The sequence below is a fragment of the Simochromis diagramma genome, unplaced genomic scaffold, assembly GCF_900408965.1.
Source record: "Simochromis diagramma unplaced genomic scaffold, fSimDia1.1 OVJJ01000822.1, whole genome shotgun sequence".
NCBI classification, from domain to species: Eukaryota; Metazoa; Chordata; class Actinopteri; order Cichliformes; family Cichlidae; genus Simochromis; species Simochromis diagramma.
The window spans coordinates 1,137,418-1,158,048 of NW_024387520.1; the positions used below are offsets into that span (position 1 = coordinate 1,137,418).

General features: G+C 39.6%; 4 protein-coding genes, 1 non-coding gene and 1 pseudogene across 7 annotated transcripts in view; 1 reads left to right on the plus strand and 5 right to left on the minus strand.

Moving 5' to 3' along the window:
* Positions 1-338: 338 nt before the first annotated feature.
* LOC120726183 lies at positions 339-5,714 on the minus strand (annotated as a pseudogene).
* Positions 5,715-7,823: 2,109 nt separating this feature from the next.
* LOC120726244 (polyubiquitin-like) lies at positions 7,824-8,791 on the minus strand. The gene is made up of 2 exons (XM_040019664.1): positions 8,657-8,791; positions 7,824-8,563 (listed from the first exon to the last, which is right to left on the minus strand). The coding sequence occupies exon 2, from the start codon at positions 8,551-8,553 to the stop codon at positions 8,089-8,091; it is 465 nt and encodes a 154-aa protein (XP_039875598.1). The 5' UTR covers positions 8,554-8,563; positions 8,657-8,791; the 3' UTR covers positions 7,824-8,088.
* A 3,291-nt stretch (positions 8,792-12,082) lies between these two features.
* On the minus strand, positions 12,083-12,899 carry LOC120726015 (polyubiquitin-like). 2 transcript variants are annotated; one of them, XM_040019221.1, is made up of 2 exons: positions 12,765-12,899; positions 12,083-12,666 (listed from the first exon to the last, which is right to left on the minus strand). In XM_040019221.1, the coding sequence occupies exon 2, from the start codon at positions 12,659-12,661 to the stop codon at positions 12,197-12,199; it is 465 nt and encodes a 154-aa protein (XP_039875155.1). In that variant the 5' UTR covers positions 12,662-12,666; positions 12,765-12,899; the 3' UTR covers positions 12,083-12,196. The 2 variants fall into 2 exon arrangements, with proteins under 2 accessions (XP_039875155.1, XP_039875154.1); XM_040019220.1 differs by having other exon boundaries at positions 12,083-12,671.
* A 1,236-nt stretch (positions 12,900-14,135) lies between these two features.
* Positions 14,136-17,311, minus strand: gatc (glutamyl-tRNA amidotransferase subunit C). The gene is made up of 5 exons (XM_040019219.1): positions 16,796-17,311; positions 15,387-15,437; positions 14,744-14,913; positions 14,525-14,628; positions 14,136-14,361 (listed from the first exon to the last, which is right to left on the minus strand). The coding sequence occupies exons 1-5, from the start codon at positions 16,985-16,987 to the stop codon at positions 14,300-14,302; spliced, it is 579 nt and encodes a 192-aa protein (XP_039875153.1). The 5' UTR covers positions 16,988-17,311; the 3' UTR covers positions 14,136-14,299.
* Positions 17,312-17,368: 57 nt separating this feature from the next.
* trnak-uuu lies at positions 17,369-17,441 on the plus strand. The gene has a single exon. It is a non-coding gene; the product is annotated as a tRNA-Lys (tRNA).
* Positions 17,442-17,470: 29 nt separating this feature from the next.
* sgsm1a (small G protein signaling modulator 1a) overlaps positions 17,471-20,631 on the minus strand; it is a 37,485-nt gene continuing 34,324 nt past the window's right edge. For both annotated transcript variants that reach the window (XM_040019216.1, XM_040019218.1), the window contains exon 25: positions 17,471-19,891. In XM_040019216.1, the coding sequence (XP_039875150.1) occupies positions 19,803-19,891 (89 nt within the window). In that variant the 3' untranslated portion in view covers positions 17,471-19,802. The remainder of the gene's footprint in view (positions 19,892-20,631) is intronic.

Here is a 20,631-nt window from a genome sequence, read left to right on the forward strand (position 1 = left end):
CCCGGTGGTGCTTTCCGTGGCTCGTTACAAACGATGTGACATATATGAAGTCGTAAGTGTATCGTGTATTTAATATCGTCCTAGGCAGATTTACTGCACTACCATTTACTACACATTTACCTGTGTATGGCTATTGTCAGTAAATGTTGCTCATCGTAAACTTTCTTTAAGTGTGTAACATTCACAATGATACTGTTGATGGTAACGTGTATGATTCCAGCGTACCTGACAGGCACTATTGACTTTTTGTACACAGTTGATTATGTAAAGCCCCTCGCATTGGATTCATAATCAAGTTCACTGATTGACTGCCCTGCAGTGCTGTTTTCCTGTATTCCTGTTTCATCCACTTTAATAAAGTGTCCTGTGTTATAGTAACAGTGAGTTGTGGATTCACTTAATGAATGCCTAAGTTGGGCTTTAATCTGCCTTAGACTTACTGGTCTTCTTTGAATCAGCACCACAATAATCGTAAGGGCACTGACAAAACATACAAGTATAAATAAATAAAATCTATTGAAAGAGAAATATGTTTGATATGTTTTTATTAAGTTGCACACAAATAGCATTCTCTGCCAACAGGCTCAGAAGACAAAACTATATAGAAACTGTGGAGGCAAATTTCTTTTCTCTTGTATTAATCACATGTTTAATCATATCACATTAGTTATAGTAATATCACTTTCTCACTTTACGAGCACTCCCATCACCAGTTTACATGCATGTGGAATGTTAACACAGTGAGGCCATTGTAATGGGAGACGTTAAACAGATAGTGGGATGATCCTAGTGTTTCACTGGGATGCTCTCTCCACATTGCAATGTGTTTATTAAACCCACTTCAAATCAAGCTCACTGGGTGTGTTGCAGGTTATTGTTAAAATTTCCATAACAAAACACATTACAGACCGGAACCACAGAAGCAATGTGTACATGCAAGTGGCAAACACAAGTTTTTGAAGTATTTGTACAACACATGCCTCTGCAACAGCTTCAGTGCAACAATATCTCTTCGTGTACGGGTCAAGAGTTCAGGGTATGCATTTAATTTCTTGCATGTCTGTAAATGACTAGTACAATGGTATGAATAATCCTTCACATTTTACCAGTATAAAAGTAAAACAATTACATCGTCTCATCGGGGCAACCTAAAAGACTCCTTTTATGGCTAGTCTTTGCACATCATAATAACACAGAAGAGAAGAAAGCAATTCATTCTCGATTGCTGTTAATTCCAGGGGATTTTCCAACCTGTTTTGGTTCAAAAGAGCCAAAGAAAAATCCTCATCAATGTTAGAGTGACAACTACATGCTTTTATTCCATGTGCACTGATAATGCTTACTGTCCTGTCATTGTAAGCCAGTCAAAATACATAAATAACACATTGTGATCATGCTGAAGACCACAGATGGCAGTCCAGGTGTCCCGCACTTAGACTGACTCGAGTCAGTCTAAGTGCGGGACATTGTCTTAAAAAGTGGGACAAGGAATAGAAATGCTGTACAAACCCACATAAAGAGGGGCATCTGGTCACCTGGGTAGGCCTATAATAGATGTATTGGGGGTCAAAACCACTGAAGGATTTTAAAAATAATTCTGTGCTGAACTGGGAAACAAAGAAGTGACTTCAGTAATCAAAGAAGTGACTTCAGTAATGGCAACAATAGTTATTCATTTGTGTTTTAAAGGTAATACTGTTGGTTATGTGTGCGGGCACACACATCACACTGTGGACTCTGTGGAGAACAAATTGCGTTAGATACCACGAAATACGTTTAAAATTCGTTGGCATGCCAAGCAAAGAGCCCTTTAAAGTGAAATGCTGTTTATTTGCCATCTGACGATATCACGTGGAGTTGCGTCCTGCCACCTGTAGGGGCGCTGTTTTGGAAACCCCCATATGCGTCATATGCTCGTCAAATGATCGTTTGGAGGTTGATCAAAACAACCCCTTGATACCTGACAAAACAGGTTTATCCACTAAGTGGGGGATGAACAGCTGGGAAACAGCTGCTGACAGGATTACCAGGAAAAAATCGGTCTAATTTTAGTTGACTGTACTTGTTTAGACATGATTTACAGGGAAACAAAACAGAAAGGGTAGAACAGAGATGGGTGCACTGTGATAAGGAATTGTCATGGTGACCAACAATGCGGTAACGAAATGATCCTCGGTAGAAATGAGGGTCTCAAAGTGTGCTAAGAAAAAAAAACACCTTACCATTACATCACCACCACTCTCAACCCTTCACACTAGACGGGTTGGAGCCATGCTTTCATATTTATGCCAATCCTGACTTTACCGGCTGAATATCACAGCAGACATCGAGATTCAGACCAGTTGTCCAATAAAAACACCAGTGTTGCTGAGCCTGTGTGAACTATGATCAGTTTCCTGTTTTGACTCACAGGACTGACACCTCCTGCACCTCGGCTGCATACCACCTAACAGCAACAAACGTAGATCACCTTTCCTCCCCATTCTGATGTTCGGTTTCAACTTCAGCAGGCGTTACTGGCCCTACCTACATATTTAAATGCACCTATATGCAGCTTGTGATCGGAAGTTAAGATATTTTTGTTTACGAGCAGCTGAACAGATGTACCTAGTAAATTGGATAGTCAGTCTTTATCTTCCTGTTTCTCTCTCTGTTGCCTGTCAACGATAAAAAATAAAAGACTAAAGCAACTACAAAAAAAATAAAATAAAATAAAAATGCTGCTATAACATTTTAAATACTCGACTGGAATTATATATATTTTAAAATTTATCTAGTAAAATACATTAGTTTATATGACTGAGAGTCTCATAAACTTTAAGAATGACAGTCCCCCTCCCTCTCTTCTTGAGCTGTCACAGACACAGGAAATGCGAAGAGAGAAAAACTTCTATTGGAAACTTTATTCTCTGTAATCAGTGCAGGTAACATGTATTTGTCATGACAGAGTCCATAAAATGCTGATTTGTATGAATTACAGTTGTTCGTTGTGCCAAATGAAAACACAGATTTGTTAACTTGTTACACAACACATAATGAGAACAGTGAATAAAATAAATAAATACAAGATTAGTCAAACTTATTAAGATTCTATAGTATACATTTTTTTTTTCTGGTGTATGAATCATGTTAAAGTGTCCTCAGCCTCCTCTCAGACGGAAAAACATGTAGATGGTGCTGTGGTTTCTGACGTTGTAGTCCTCCAGTTTGCCATCCTGCATCTGTCGGCCTTCATGAATGAGCCTCTGCTGGCTCGCTGGCACCCCTCTCTCTTTTCTCGACTCTGTTCTTGAAGTTGCTCACAGTCTCGTCGAGCTTGATGTCGTAGGTGCTGGAGTGTCCCTTTTCATTTCTGAGGAACACCTGGATGGGAGCAGGCGGAGGAGGCTCGGTGACCAGCAGGGACACCTGGGAGCCGTGCTGTAAGCCGTAGTAGCTGATGGGTTTGGAGTCATCGTTGAGAGGGGTGTTCTGGCCGTTTATGGAAACCAGTTTCTGCGTCTGAGGGTTGACTTCCAGTTTCTCGTAGATTTTTATTTTCAGAGAGCCAACTGTGTCCTCTGGGTTCACGGTCAGAGTGTGGGACTCACCCAGCATGTTAATAGTTATATCCATGTTGGTTGTAGTCTGAAAGAATTCAAAATAGTCCATTAGAAAACACACACACTGGGGAAAAATGACTTTTCAGTTCTTTATCAGCTTCCTACCTTGTGATGACTTTTTCACTTCAAGTCTTCAAATGTGGAAACGTAAATGATGCTCGAGCAGCAGCAGCTAAGTTGAAGGGCTCAGCCTTTATATACATTCTGCCTCAGCTGATCCACACCCTCACACTCACCTAAGGTTCGTTTTCCCTCTCTGCCATAACAACTTTCAGTTTCTATTGTCTAAGCATGACTTGGCTCTAATGCTGTAATTAAAAAGCCTTTCCTTCACAAAATCTAGACTTAAGAAAAATGCCTGGCCTGTGGAGTCAGTCTAAGTGCGGGACATTGTCTCAAAAAGTGGGACAAGGAATAGAAATGCTGTACAAACCCACATAAAGAGGGGCATCTGGTCACCTGGGTAGGCCTATAATAGATGTATTGGGGGTCAAAACCACTGAAGGATTTTAAAAATAATTCTGTGCTGAACTGGGAAACAAAGAAGTGACTTCAGTAATGGCAACAATAGTTATTCATTTGTGTTTTAAAGGTAATACTGTTGGTTATGTGTGCGGGCACACACATCACACTGTGGACTCTGTGGAGAACAAATTGCGTTAGATACCACGAAATACGTTTAAAATTCGTTGGCATGCCAAGCAAAGAGCCCTTTAAAGTGAAATGCTGTTTATTTGCCATCTGACGATATCACGTGGAGTTGCGTCCTGCCACCTGTAGGGGCGCTGTTTTGGAAACCCCCATATGCGTCATATGCTCGTCAAATGATCGTTTGGAGGTTGATCAAAACAACCCCTTGATACCTGACCAAACAGGTTTATCCACTAAGTGGGGGATGAACAGCTGGGAAACAGCTGCCGACAGGATTACCAGGCAGAAATCAGTCTAATTTTAGTTGACTGTACTTTTTTAGACATGATTTACAGGGAAACAAAACAGAAAGGGTAGAACAGAGATGGGTGCACTGTGATAAAGGATTGTCATGGTGACCAACAATGCGGTGACGAAATGATCCTCGGTAGAAATGAGGGTCTCAAAGTGTGCTAAGAAAAAAAAAACACCTTACCATTACATCACCACCACTCTCAACCCTTCACACTAGACGGGTTGGAGCCATGCTTTCATATTTATGCCAATCCTGACTTTACCGGCTGAATATCACAGCAGACATCGAGATTCAGACCAGTTGTCCAATAAAAACTCCAGTGTTGCTGAGCCTGTGTGAACTATGATCAGTTTCCTGTTTTGACTCACAGGACTGACACCTCCTGCACCTCGGCTGCATACCACCTAACAGCAACAAACGTAGATCACCTTTCTTCCCCATTCTGATGTTCGGTTTCAACTTCAGCAGGCGTTACTGGCCCTACCTATTTAAATGCACCTATATGCAGCTTGTGATCGGAAGTTCAGATATTTTTGTTTACGAGCAGCTGAACAGATGTACCTAGTAAATTGGATAGTCAGTCTTTATCTTCCTGTTTCTCTCTCTGTTGCCTGTCAACAATAAAAAAAAAGACTAAAGCAACTACAAAAAAATGCTGCTATAACATTTTAAATATGGAATTATATATATTTCAAATCTGACGATATCACGTGGAGTTGCGTCCTGTCACCTGTAGGGGCGCTGTTTTGGAAACCCCCATATGCGTCATATGCTCGTCAAATGATCGTTTGGAGGTTGATCAAAACAACCCCTTGACACCTGACCAAACAGGTTTATCCACGAAGTCTGAGGGTCGTCTCCCAGTTTCTCGTAGATTTTTATTTTCAGAGATTCAACTGTGTCCTGTGGGTTCACCCTCAGGTTAAGGGACTCACCCACCATAGTGATAGTTATATCCATTTTGACTGTAGTCTGAAAGAATCAAAAAATAGTTCTTTAAATTACACCCGAAAAAAAGAGTTTTCTGTTATTTCTCGCAGGCTCGCCCAGCTTCCTACCTTGCGATGGCTTATCGAGGCAAAACAAACTTCGGAAATTTGAAGTATTTAGGTAAACAATGATGCTCACACAACAGCTGATCAGCGCCCGCCCACTCACTTAAGATTCGTTTAACTCTGATGTAATAACTTTCGGTTTCTAGTGTCCAAACATCACGCAGTGCTATGGTGCTTGGGGTATTTTGATCAGAGACTATCCTTCTTTATAAACAAAACAAAACAAAACAAAACACGTGTTTACGACCAACCTACAAAGGGCGTGTTAGGTTAAGAAATATGGAAATCCCGATTTTTTTCAGATCTCTCTTTTGGTAACTCGGAATCAAATAAAGTATGATTCTGTTTAATTTTGAACACAAAGATATGCAAACTATTTATGAACATTTGCTTTTCGCTTTATTCTACTGGATGTGTTGCGGATTATTTCAATACTGGAGAAAACTTCTGACTGTATATATGCACTGACACACACACACACACTGTGAAAATAAAACTGATTTGAGTCTACTTTTGAATGTACAGACAGTTGTAACTGACCTCGGGTCAGCGGGAAGCTTGTTCCAATGACGACAGTAATGTCAGCACCCTCAGGACTCTTAATGGTGAATTCCCTTTCAGTAATGTGTATGTAAGGACTGGCTGCTGCATTCTGAACATGCTGAAGTCTTCCTACTCAGGATTTGGATAGTCTTGCCAATTCCTTGGATTAAATTCTTTTATAAATGCAAATGTTAACTAGCTACTGCTAACAATACTCCAGTGTCAAACCACACTTCTGCAGCAGTGTAATATAAAGAGCCTTGGATATTAGCAAATTTATTGCTGATGTAGCTCCTTTGAATTAAGGACATTGGCATCAGCCACAATGTTTCATTTTCACTTATTAATTTATTGTTTCACAATGTTTGCTGCCAGTGATATATGCAGGAACAGACATCACATATATGATATAGTAGAGTCTGTGGGGGACTAAATTATGTAAAATTCCTACATTGTATTGATGTCACACCAGAAATGTTCTTTTTAAGATCTGAATTACATGGAAACACAACAGAATGGTCAGAACAGAAGCTTGGTACTGTGGTCATAAAGGGATGGACATGGACAGCAACAGTAATTATTTAATCTGTGGTGACTAAATGATGTTCGGCAGTAATAAGGGTCTCAAAGTGTGCTAAGAAAATATCTCCCACTAAACTAGCAGTAACAGCTTGAACTGTTCATACAAGGAAACATTGATCCATGTTGTTATATCATTAACACCAAATTATGACTCTGCCATCTGAATGTTGCAGCAGAAATAGAGACTCAGCCTTCCATTGTCTAATTTTAGTGAACATGTGTGAATTATAGCCTCAGTGTCCTGTTTTTCACAGACATGATTGATACCCGGTGGTCTTCTGCTGCTGTAGTCCTTCTGGCTCGATGAGCTGTGTGTTCATAGTTCTTCTGCATTAGATATTTGAGTTAATGAACAGCTGAACAGTAGCCCAGTGAGTGTTTGTATCTCTCTCTCACTCACTTAAATCACTTTTCTTCCACATTCTAATGCTCACTTTGAACTTCGGGAGGCCACCTTGACCAGATCTGCAAGGTTTATATTCAGTTCAATTCCATCTAATTGCTGCCGTGTGCTTAGCTGGTTCGTTATAAGCAATAATGCGCAGTCGAGTGGTGTACCTAATAATGTGGCCACTGAATATATTTCTCTTTCTCACACTCTGTAGCCTACCAGTGATTAAACACCAAATACTCTAAAATATTCAGCTTATGGTGATTTTTCAGAAAGTAAGAAGAGAATAGTTTTGCTCACATTTTTTGAAATCCTCCAAGTTTGTAAAATGAAATATGAAGATAAATCTTCAGGAAACATCTCGTATATAAATGTATCTAACTGTAATAAAAGCCAGATAACTGAGATAATACAACAGACTGTTGTGTTTATTGTAAATCTGCTTAATCTGATCAATGATTTTCACATAACTATTGTGATTAGCACTTCAACAGTGAACTGGTGCCATTACATGTTGTAACACTTGAAATACTCGACTTGGAAATTTATATGACTGAGAGTCTCTTATAAACACTGAAACTGTGATTTTAGAACTACTTTTAATGGGACCCGTTTGTCTTGTGATCTATACGATATAGCTACAGCCCCTCCCCCCTTCCCCAGCTGACACAGACACAGGAAATGTGAAAAAGACATAAACTTCCGTTAGAAACTTTATTTTCTGGATTCAGTGCAGTTAACATGAATTTGTCATGACAGAATCCATAACACAGTGGTTTGTGTGACTTAAACACAAACTTTAACACAGAATGGTTAATGAACACAGACGGTGCAATCTGGAGGAATGTTTTTTTTTTCTTCAAAATAAAAGCACTAATAAATTAAAAAATATATACAAGATTGGTCGATATCATTAAAATTAAATAACATGCATGGGCTTCCTGGTGTATGAATCATGTTAAAGTGTCCTCAGCCTCCTCTCAGACGTAAAGTCAACTCGATGGTGCTGTGGTTTCTGACGTTGTAGTCCTCCAGTTTGCCACCCTGCATCTCCCGGCCTTCATGAATGAGCCTCTGCTGGCTCGCTGGCACCCCCTCTCTTTTCTCGACTCTGTTCTTGAAGTTGCTCACAGTCTCGTTGAGCCTGATGTCGTAGGTGCTCGTTTGTCCCTTTTCATTTCTGAGGAACACCTGGGTCGGAGGAGGCTCGGTGACCAGCAGGGACACCTGGGAGCCGTGCTGTAAGCCGAAGTAGCTGATGGGTTTGGAGTCGTCGTTGAGAGGGGTCTTCTGGCCGTTTATGAAAACCAGCCTCTGCCTCTGGGGGTCGACTCCCAGCATGCTCTGGATTTTTATTTTCAGAGAGCCAACTGTGTCCTGTGGGTTCACCCTCACGGTGTGGGACCCACCCACCATAGTTATAGTTATATCCATGTTGGCTAGTCTGAAAGAATACAAAAATAGCTCATTATGATACAAACGCTCAGGAAATAAAATACTTTTCAGTTATTTCTCACAGGCTTGCTCAGTTTCCTACCTTGCGATGGCTTATTGAGGCAAAACAAACTTCTCCGGAAACTTGAAGTCTTCAGTCGTGCTCAGGTAAACAATGATGCTCACACAACAGCTGAGCGGAAAGCTTCAGCTCAGCTCTTTATATACTCTCCCGCTCAGCTGATCAGCGCCCGCCCACTCACTTAAGATTCGTTTACCATCTCTGCTGTAACAACTTTCGGTTTCTAGTCTCCAAACATCACGCTGCAGTGCTATGGTGCTTGGGGTGGTTTGATCAGAGACTATCCTTCCTTAAAAACAAAACAAAACACAATTCGACCAACCTACAAATTAAGCCACGTGCAGCGGTCGTGCGTCAAAGGGCGTGTTCGGTTAAGAAATATGGAAATGTCGATTTTTGAGATCTCTCAGATTGAAATAAATTATGAATTTGTTTCATTTTGAACACAAAGATATGCATTTTTTTTTAAATTAACATTTCCTTTTTGCTGTATACCACTGGATCGCTAACTATCAGCAGATTACTTCAAAAATGAAAAAACTTCTGTCTGTATAGGTGCACCGAGGCAGCAATGTTCAAGCAACAGAACTTGACCGAGAATCAGCACATTTGTAAGATTTCTTCATTGTTACTGGAGTTTATGAGAGCTATCGTTATGTCCAATGAAACTTAGCACAGAGAACTGTTCTTAGTTAATGCGGTGCATCGAATTTTTCCATAATTAAATGTTAATGGTAATTTTATTTATATGGCAAATGTCACAGCAATAAAGTCAATGTGCTTAACATAAAAGATATCATAGACATCATAGGCATCCTATGATGCCGTGGACACACACACACACACACACACACACACACACACACACACACACACACACACACACACACACACACACTGTGAAAATAACACTGATTTGAGTCTGCTTTTGAATACGCACACAGTTGTAACTGACCTCAGGTCAGCGGGAAGCTTGTTCCAATGACGACAGTAATGTCAGCACCCTCAGCACTCTTCATGGTGAATTCACTTCCAGTCATTCTGTGCTGAAATGGAAGTTATAGTGATGTCAGTACTGGGTAATGTGTATGTAAGGACTGGCTGCTGCATTCTGAACATGCTGAAGTCTTCCTACTCAGGATTTGGATAGTCTTGCCAATTTAATGGATTAAATTCTTTTATAAATGCAAATGTTAACTAGCTACTGCTAACAATACTCCAGTGTCAAACCACACTTCTGCAGCAGTGTAATATAAAGAGCCTTGGATATTAGTAAATATATCCTTTGAATTAAGGAGACGGGCATCAGCCACAATATTTAATTTTGAGTTATTAATTTATTGTTTCAAAAATTTTTGCTTTCAGTGATAAATGCAGGAACACACGTCAGATCACATATATGATATAGTAAAGTCTGTGAGGGACTAAAATGTGTAAAATTCCTATAGTGTATTGAATTTTGCAGCAGAAATAGCGACTCAGTCTTATATTGTCTAATTTTAGTGAACGTGTGAACTATAGCCTCAGTGTCCTGTTTTTTACTGACAGGCTTGGACCCGGTGTGGTCTTCTGCTGCTGTAGTCCTTCTGGTTCGATGAGCTGTGTGTTCATAGTTCTTCTGCATACCTTGGTTATAAAGATGGGTTGTTTGAGTCACTGTTTCCTTCTTATCTGCTCAAAGCATGTTGATCGTGTTTAAATGTAGTGACCTGCTGCTATGTGACTGGCTGTTTAGATATTTGAGTTAATGAACAGCTGAATAGGAGCCCATTGAGTGTTTGTATCTCTCTTGATCTTTCAATGTGTAGTCTATCACTGACTAAATGATTTTTCAGAAAGGACAGCAAGGAAATGTGTCAATTTTAAATGTTTATATCAGAGAATATTTTTCCATGTTTTTCCTTAAATGGTTTAAGTTCTGTTTGCTGACTCTCTTCCATTAGACCCTGACTTAGTCTTCCAAAATCTAAGCTCTAAGTTTGTGAAATTAGTATTGTTATTATAATATTTTGTATTTAACAGGATGAACACTAGTTTAATGTCCAATAAACTTGCATAGCCAGAGACTACAGAGACTGCAGCGTGTTGTGCGCTCTGCTGAGAAGGTGATTGGCTGCAGACTCCCATCTCTGCAGGACCTGTACACCTCCAGGACACTAGGGCGTGCAGCTCGGATCACAGCTGACCCTTCTCACCCTGGACACAGTCTGTTGGACCTGCTCCCCTCAGGCAGGAGGCTCCGGTCCATTCGCACCAGAACCTCTCGCCATAAGAACAGTTTCTTCCCCTCTGCTGTTGGACTCATGAACAATAACCATATGACTGTTCCCACCACTAACACATGACCCTACACTGTGTTCACTGCATCATTCCATGTTTGGCACTGATCACCACCTGCACTCATGTATATATCTATCTACTTAGCACTTTTAATTCTTATTTTTATGTCTATTTAAGCGTTATATGACAGTATGTTTGCACTAAGTACCGCAGCAATTTCCTAATGTTGTAAACCTGCTCAACATTTGGCAATAAAACCCTTTCTGATTCTGATTCAGAAAAGCCTATATGGCACCAACAAACATACCATGTTTAAAATCACATTCTGATGCTCACTTTGAACTTCAGCAGGTCACTTTGACCAGATCTACAAGTTTTAAATGTAGATATGCAGTTTAATTCAATCTAATTGCTGCCGTGTGTTTGGTTCATTAGTTACTAGCAATAATACACCGTTGAGCTGTGTACCTAATAATGTGGCCACTGAATATATTTCTCTTTCTCACACTCTGTAGCCTACCAGTGATTAAACACCAAATACTCTAAAATATTCAGTTTATGGTGATTTTTTAGAAAGTAAGAAGAGAATAGTTTTGCTCACATTTTTTGAAATCCTCCAAGTTTGTAAAATGAAATATGAAGATAAATCTTCAGGAAACATCGTATATAAATGTATCTAACTGTAATAAAAGCCAGATAACTGAGATAATACAACAGACTGTTATGTTTATTGTAAATCTGCTTAATCTGATCAATGATTTTCACATACAGAAACTATTGTGATTAACACTTAAACAGTGGACTGGCACCATTACATCCTGCTGTTGTAACACTTGAAATACTCGACTTGGAAATTTATATGAGTGAGAGTCTCTTATAAACACTGAAACTGTGATTTTAGAACTACTTTTAATGGGACCCGTTTGTCTTGTGATCTATACGACATACAGCCCCCCCTCCCCCCCTTCCCCAGCTGACACAGACACAGGAAATGTGAAAAAGACATAAACTTCGGTTAGAAACTTTATTGTTTGTATTTAGTGCAGTTAACATGAATTTGTCATGACAGAATCCATAACACAGTGGTTTGTGTGACTTAAACACAAACTTTAACACAGAATGGTTAATGAACACAGACGGTGCAATCTGGAGGAATGTTTTTTTTTCTCTTCAAAATAAAAGCACTAATAAATTAAAAAAATATATACAAGATTGGTCGATATCATTAAAATTAAATAACATGCATGGGCTTCCTGGTGTATGAATCATGTTAAAGTGTCCTCAGCCTCCTCTCAGACGTAAAGTCATGCAGATGGTGCTGTGGTTTCTGACGTTGTAGTCCTCCAGTTTGCCACCCTGCATCTCCCGGCCTTCATGAATGAGCCTCTGCTGGCTCGCTGGCACCCCCTCTCTTTTCTCGACTCTGTTCTTGAAGTTGCTCACAGTCTCGTCGAGCCTGATGTCGTAGGTGCTCGTTTGTCCCTTTTCATTTCTGAGGAACACCTGGGTCGGAGGAGGCTCGGTGACCAGCAGGGACACCTGGGAGCCGTGCTGTAAGCCGTAGTAGCTGATGGGTTTGGAGTCGTCGTTGAGAGGGGTCTTCTGGCCGTTTATGAAAACCAGCCTCTGCCTCTGGGGGTCGACTCCCAGCATGCTCTGGATTTTTATTTTCAGAGAGCCAACGGTGTCCTGTGGGTTCACCCTCACGGTGTGGGACCCACTCACCATAGTGATAGTTATATCCATGTTGGCTAGTCTGAAAGAATACAAAAATAGCTCATTATGATACAAACGCTCAGGAAATAAAATACTTTTCAGTTATTTCTCACAGGCTTGCTCAGTTTCCTACCTTGCGATGGCTTATTGAGGCAAAACAAACTTCTCCGGAAACTTGAAGTCTTCAGTCGTGCTCAGGTAAACAATGACGCTCACACAACAGCTGAGCGGCTTAGCTCAGCTCTTTATTATACTCTCCCGCTCAGCTGATCAGCGCCCGCCCACTCACTTAAGATTCGTTTTCCATCTCTGCTGTTATAAGTTTCGGTTTCTATTCTCCAGTGCTGACTAATGGCGCGATGCTTACAGCATTACAGGTGTATTGATCAACACACCCCGTGACGCGTTTATGAACATATAACCTAACAGGTTTATCAGCCAGGTAGGGGAAACACCCCTGGAAAACATCCACTGATACAAATCACAGGGAAAAGCTGCTCTATTTTTAGCTACCTGTACTTTTTTGGGGGTGTGGATTGTATGGAATCAAAACAGAAAGGAAAATAAGCCATTATGCACTGATTAATATTGTTACAATAGATAAAGAGATCATCGTGTAAATCATAAATCAAGTGTGATAGAAAAAATACTTTAAATAAAGTAAAACACCTGGAGACAAAGTCCTGTTCTAGATGAGAATCAAAGTACTTGACGCATTAAAATGTCTCATGTGACTGTTATATACACTCACTCTCCGATTTATTGGGTACCCCTTGTTAGTTCCTGGTTGTACCCCTTTTGGCTTCAGAGCTGCCTTTGTAGTTCTTTGTAGCACAGACTCAAGGTTTTGGAAACACGCCTCAGAAATTTATAGTTAATGCAGTTTTGCTGGATGATTGCCTTAATGAGTAGTTGAAAAGGCATACCTAATTAAATGGCCAGTGAGAGTATGTATATTGCTCTTTCAAAAGCAGGGGTATCAAACATGTGGCCAAAGGGTCAGGACCACCCAGCAGGTGGTTCAGTTTGGTCCACTGAATGGCTTTGCATACAGGTTATTATACATTAGGTTCACTGGTGTGGCCCAGATGAGAGGAAACTGGGCTTTATGTGGCCCATGAGCCAAATTATATTTGACACTAATGACCTAGAATAAAAATCATGACAGCTGTAATCACAGGGGGAAGAAACACACAACAGTTTCTAAACAGTTACAAAAAAGTTTGAATACATGCAAATCTTAATATGTAAAGTATTTAGAACTTCCCAGTAAATGTACTGGAATTAAGAATTAATTACACACAAAACAAAAATATTCAACTACAAGAATCTCAAACTGTACTTAAGCACAGTTCATTTTATTCACTGCAGATCAAAATAATGTACTACCTTTGACCTCAGTGTCCTCATAGAGGCTGTAAATAAACCGTCCACTCACTATTTCCATAAAACGATACTGAAACTAAACAAAACATGGGCGGCAAATGAAAGTGAGAAACACAACTTGTACAAGTTTTTTTATTTTCCTGTTGCAGAAAAAATGTGAAAAAAAAAAATATGAAGTCAAGCTGGCCTCAACCGGCAGATCAGACACATACAGCAGCTCTTAAACAACACTTTCCGTCTTCAAAAAACGTAATAAATATCAAGGCTATAGATTTATACACATCAAAACTCTGAGTTTTTCAGCATGGCAGTCCTCTCCTCCCTCTTAGGTAAAGGAATATTTCCTGTGGTAAGAAAACAAGCAATAGTTAAAGACCCCTGCAGGTACACAATGAATAACATAACATATTGGGTAATTTTATTAATTTCTCTACTCATTAATCCAGTCATACCATTTTTAAATCAACACTAATTTACAGAACCACAAGAAATTTGGGTTTTTATTACCTGGTGGTGCCACAAAATATTCTTCAACTGTGCTTTTTGAGAGCTGAAGCAGTTTTTCAGCACAGTCACCCTCCATCACAGCATCCTCCCTCAGGTACAAAACCCTGATTGTGCAGGGATAAAACCCAATCTTTAATCAGCATTGAAGCTAATACGTGCAAGTGAACACAGCCATTAATTTACTGACAGGTGCATACCTGACATCAACCCCAGCCATACCTGTCCTCCAAAACTGAATCCATCGGTTCAACCCCTGTTGTGTCAACGACATGAAGCTGGTCTGCAAACCGTATGGCTTTTTCCAAACAGTCCAGTCCCTGTTTGGTGCGAAAATCCACCAAAGCCAGTCGCTCCAGTTTGTCCACCAGGTCAGCAGGGATATGGGCAGGCTGTTAGATAAATGGTGTATTGCTTAGAAATGTATGGGTGACAGCTTACTTCAACCATCACTAAAATATGCCCAGTACTCTACATAATCATTGAATAAAGTCCTCAATCATTTATTCTCAGCCAACTTTATAATGACCAAATTTTTTTCATCAAGTTATTTTCCTCTTTGAAGAGTTTAGCTGTCTGTCACTGCTACACAGCTTTATCATATCCAAGCTAATTTTGTATGACATTGTTTTGATGTCATACAAAACCCTAAAGCCTCATGGCAACAAATAACTCACTGAAAAAAAAAATTGTGGGATCTGCCCACTATCAACTAAACTGACATTAGGAAGGTGTTCAATGGCCAGTAATGGCCTAAAGATGAATGACTGAAATCTGTCAGCTAAATATCTAACATCTACTGTGGATTTCCAGACATTCAGTCATAACTGTACTATGCTGTGCTGTGCTGTGTTAAGGGGATTACCGGAGGAAGCTGGTCCTCTGGTACTGGTTCCCATGTTGCCACCTTTGGTATCTGTAGAAGAGACAACCTGGTAACAAGACTGAGCCACTGATCAATAGAAGATGCTGCTATATTGGATATAGTGAGGGTAGCAAAAACTAAGTATATTTACTCAAATTCTGTAGTAAAGTAGTTTCTGAGATAACTGTACTTTATACCCCCACTTTCAGGGGTAAATGTTACATTTTTAATATTTATGTTGACATCTCTAGTTATTAGTTACTTTTAGTATGAAAAGGCAAGGCAGACCCTGTGACCCTCCTCATATGAAGACACTACATTTAGAATTTTCTGTGTGTAAATGAGAGGGAGACAGGTGTACCAGTGAAGCTGCAAGAAGCAGAGGTAGTGAAGGTAGATGTGTTTAAACACCTGGGGTCAACCAAAACAACGGACAGTGCACAAGTGGCAGGTGAAGAAGAGAGTGCAGGCCGGGTGAAGTGGGTGGAGACGAGTGTCAGGGGTAATTTGTGACAGGACAGCAGCAAGAGTGAAAGGGAAGCTGCTGTGATGTATGGTTTGTAGACGTTGGCACTGACAAAAAGTCAGGAGCTCAAGCTGGAGGTAGCAGAGTAGATGATGTTAAGATTATGTTTGGACCAGGATGGGCAGGATTAGAAATGAGAACAGCTGAGGTTGAGCAGTTTGGAGACCAAGTCAGAGATGCAATGCTGAGATGGTTTGGACATGTACAGAGAAGAGATAGTGGATAAACTGGACACAGGACACAAAGGGTAAGACTACAGAGAAGGTTCACATATACACTGAAAGAGAACATACAGAGGTTTGGTGTGATAGAGGAGGATGCGAAGGATAAGGTGAGATGGAGGGAGATGAACTGCCTAAAGGGAGCAGCAGAAAGAAGAAGACAGTTCATTTTGATTAGTGGTGTTTTATACTTTGTCAAGCAATGTGGACTTTATTGTGTTATACTACAAAATATGCTCATTATCCCCATGTGAGGGGATAAAATACAAACAAACTGTAACTAACAACTTTCTGGTCCAACAGGAATTTTAGTTTATAGTTATCAGGTCCAACTAATCCCAAATAGCTAGGAGAAATTAAAATCACATCGCAAAGAAAAGATCGCTGGATCTAAAGAGCTTAAAATACTGTGCAACTTTCAAACTTTGTGACCTCTGACCTCTCATATTGACTGCGCCACCAAACAGCGGTAGCTTTCCTGCAGACTTCGCACATAAATGTTGAAATTATCAGATATATCGTCAAAAACCACGCTTAAGTTTTAATCGGCATGTCTCAATTAGAGGGGCTAACCCAGAGCCCTTCTCTAACACTTCAGCCACGTTTTAATGCTAATGCGTTGCACTTAATCAGGACTTTTACTTGTGACACATGTACTGTACCTTCTGGTTAAGTGGTTCAGAGCTGAGCAGACGCGTTGTATTTGCGCTGTGGCTCTGCGGCCAGCTGATTCTCTTGCAGTTTAGGATTGTTATTGAGTATCCATCATTGGGTAGCAGGCTAAATAACATCCGAGGGATTTTTACCGACACGCCACGGAATGTACGCGAAGCAGCGAGGCTAAACACGGACATTTTCAACACAGCTAGCTGCCAGTCAGCTATGTCTAAGATGTAGTAGAAAAATCAAGCATTTCCCTTCTAGTCTACTTTCACTAGGAAGGTAAGCTCCAGGCTAACCTAGCTTCACATGCTATAGCTAGCTAAGGACCTGCTGTAGCTAGCAGGAAGAACGAGAGGAAGCGAGGGTTTGAAATCTGAACGTACTTCCTTGTTGGCACCGCCACACTTATTTTCTTTAGTTTATAAGGAATGAGGGTTTTAAGCCTGTTGCACGTATAACACAGCTTAATAGATGCAAGGCTTAAATTATAACAATTTTAAAATACGAAAACGAATTAGACCTCAGTATAATTTTGAGTTAGCTTGCGACAGCCGTGTATCTTCGCATCGAGCGCCCGGATAGCTCAGTCGGTAGAGCATCAGACTTTTAATCTGAGGGTCCAGGGTTCAAGTCCCTGTTCGGGCGTCAATTTTTGTTTCCAGTTTTCAAACTACTCAAAATACATACCGACCCTGCTGACATAATAGCGGCGTTCTTTATCCTGTAAGGGGGCAAACGCGCTGAGAAGCTCGCTTTAAAAAATGAATGCAATGAAGCTGATTTCCACTAAGGTGTAATTCTTGACTTTAAAATCTGTACAGAGTCTCTTGACAAAATAAGTCACAATTTAATCACCACCACAAATGTCACACCCTCAGGAAAAAAAGAGCTCTTTCATTTGTAAAAACTTTCATGTGAAGTGAAAGTACACTTTCTTTAATTTTTAAGGGTTTTAGTATCAGGGAGTAATGAAAACTTAATTGAATCCTTAATAAGTTCTAAAGTTATCTAGGTCACAAGATGACATATTACACACTGATTCATTATTAGCCAATCAAATGCAAATCGGAAAGTGTGAGCACCTCTGTAAAAGAAGAAGCTTTGGCAGTTTGGAGCATTTAAGTGTGTTAACATAATACCAAGCAGCAAATGTTGATCTGGGAAATCAGTTAAATCAGTCTGGGAAGGGTTATAAAGCAGTTTGAACACAGTTTGAAGTCAGTCATTCTATAGTGAGAAAGTTGTTGTCTTCACCAAGAGCCATCGTCCCAGCAAATTCAATGCAACTGTGCAATGTAACAAAAGGACTGAACATCTATCACTTGTTTGGAGGCGTTGAAGAAACCTCCAGAAGTCTTCTGGGTGCATTTAGTTTTTATTTTATTAAGTCCTGATACATAAAACCTATTTAAAGGGTAATTTCTTTTTCACATGACTTCCTGAATCTTGATTTTTGTTTTCTTACTAATGAACAGAACCCTGTTGGTGTTTCTGCCTAATCAGCCCCCTTCACTTAGATTATATTTAGTAAAATGCACATTACAATTATGGAAAAATAATGATTCCATTTTATTTTTTTATTATTAGAACATATACCATTTAATATATTGTATATATGACCTAAGTATAGAATTTGATTGTTTTACAATACACATTTAGAACTGGCCACAAAATAAAAATATCCGATTTACAAACAAAGCAGCATCCGAAAGAAAGAAATGGATGAATGAATAAATAAATATTTTGGCATAAATGTTACAATAAATTAAAACAGGCTTCCTGACAGCATTTAGCATTCACAAAGAAACACCAAGATTAAATGCAGCTCATCCCACCACACCCTTGAAACAACACTTGAAAGTTTTAGGCTTTAAATGATGAGTATACGTCTGTCGAATCTGCCAAAAAACCAAAAAATGCACTTTTAAAAATCTGCCATACGGTAACTTTCATTCTCAGCTCTCTGCCTAAACCATCCTCACACTGAATAATCATATGATCTCCGCTTTTCAGCTAAAATTAACATTTAAAACAGGCACCGGACAATACAGGACAACACAAGGAAAAAAAATCAAGATGAGTAATCACAATTTACAAAGTTCACACTTGGTTCACTGGATAATGAAAAAAAAAAAAAAAGAAGAAGTTAATCAATCCAAGCTTGTTTCTTTACACGAATCTCCGCTAAGACATCAATCGGTAACATAAATGTCAGATTATGATTTTACAAGATAATTTATTTCCAATAATTCAAACACGTTTTCTTCTCCCGGTACACCACAGTTAACACACATAACAAATAAAGACATACTATTTGGCAGACGAGGCAGTTCAAGAACACTGGAAACACCGTTGGCTAAACCAATAACGTGGTGTTAAAAGCTGAATTATCCTGAACACTGTGTGTGAAACGTAACTGGACTGGGTTACATTTTGGGCTCCAAGCCAGTGCCCTGAATCAGTCTGTAAAAATTACTTTTGCTTTAGGGTGTAAAGCATATTAAAAGTCTGCAGACATTCTTTCCTTCGTTAGAATAAGAGGATAACTGTATCTCTTTAATAGCTCTATCTTGTAGACGAAAAATAATCAATATAAACTATTATCACAATGTATTTTTCCCATAAATATAGTCTCTGGTTGAATTCAGTTCTGCTTTTTGGTTTGAAGTGTGCAGCTAAAACCATCTTTATCTGAAAATATTAAGTGCACTCGGACTAAAGTTGACACTTGAGGGATTTCTGAGAAAAAAAAAGAAATATTTGGAAATTAAACAGCTTTACATTTGTTTTCACTTCAACGTACTGACAAATGTTAAGCGTAATATTCTCACACACCTGCTGACAACACAAACAACATCGAATAACATATAAGGATATAGTCAGTAAGGCTCATAGCAGCAAAATGATTGTAAAGGCTTCATGTATGTGTGAGAGCGTGCATTCTTCTCTTGTGCTGCTACAGCCGGTCACACTTTGCTCGGAAGGAAAAGAAGACAAACAGCACAATCACTTGTTCTCTATCAGCATCTGCACCTTGCACACAAGATCTCTGGCCAGGGTCAAAATCTGCTTGATGTTGTGACGCTCCGCCATTTCTGAAAGGCACAAACAAACAACAGCTTGAACATTTTTACCCATGCAAGATTGCACAGATCGTCTCTGTAACTGTCCGTATCCGTGATATTGTAACTTTTTGAAAACATGCTCAGAAAACTGTTTACACAGACTTTACACTCGCAGTCATCCATAACTCACTCTGCATTTCATGCTCTAATTAAAAGTTGTAAGTTCATGCTGGCAAGCAAATAATATCTCTGACTCATTTACATAATTGTATTCAGCTGCTCATAATTCAGTCTAAAGCTATTTTTACCTGAAAATGAGCCTCACTCCTCCTTAACCCTGGCTATATATATATATATATATATATATTAAATTAAATTTTCACCTGAAAATATGTCAGCAACACCTACAAAACTACGAGGGCACGATGCCAGCCTTGCTCTCTGTGGATAAGACAAATCTGTGGGAGCGTTTTGAAATACAATATGAATCTTTAGTGAGCCAGAGTAGGAGTTGGAAACTATTTACTGTCAGTAAATAATGTTTTAAACCTCAAGAGGGAGCAATCCAGTCTCAAGATTCATTGTTTTAGCTGCAGAAGTTTATATTGAGCAGTGTTGCTCTGTTGTGGGACTTAATGCCCTTGCATGAATGTACATGGACAGTCTGAGGGCAGTGAAAGCCCAGCAGGCACAGAACAGAGCAGGCATCAAGGACAAAGCACTGATTAAGTCAAACACAATATGTAAAAGACAATCTCAGGTAGAGGAGG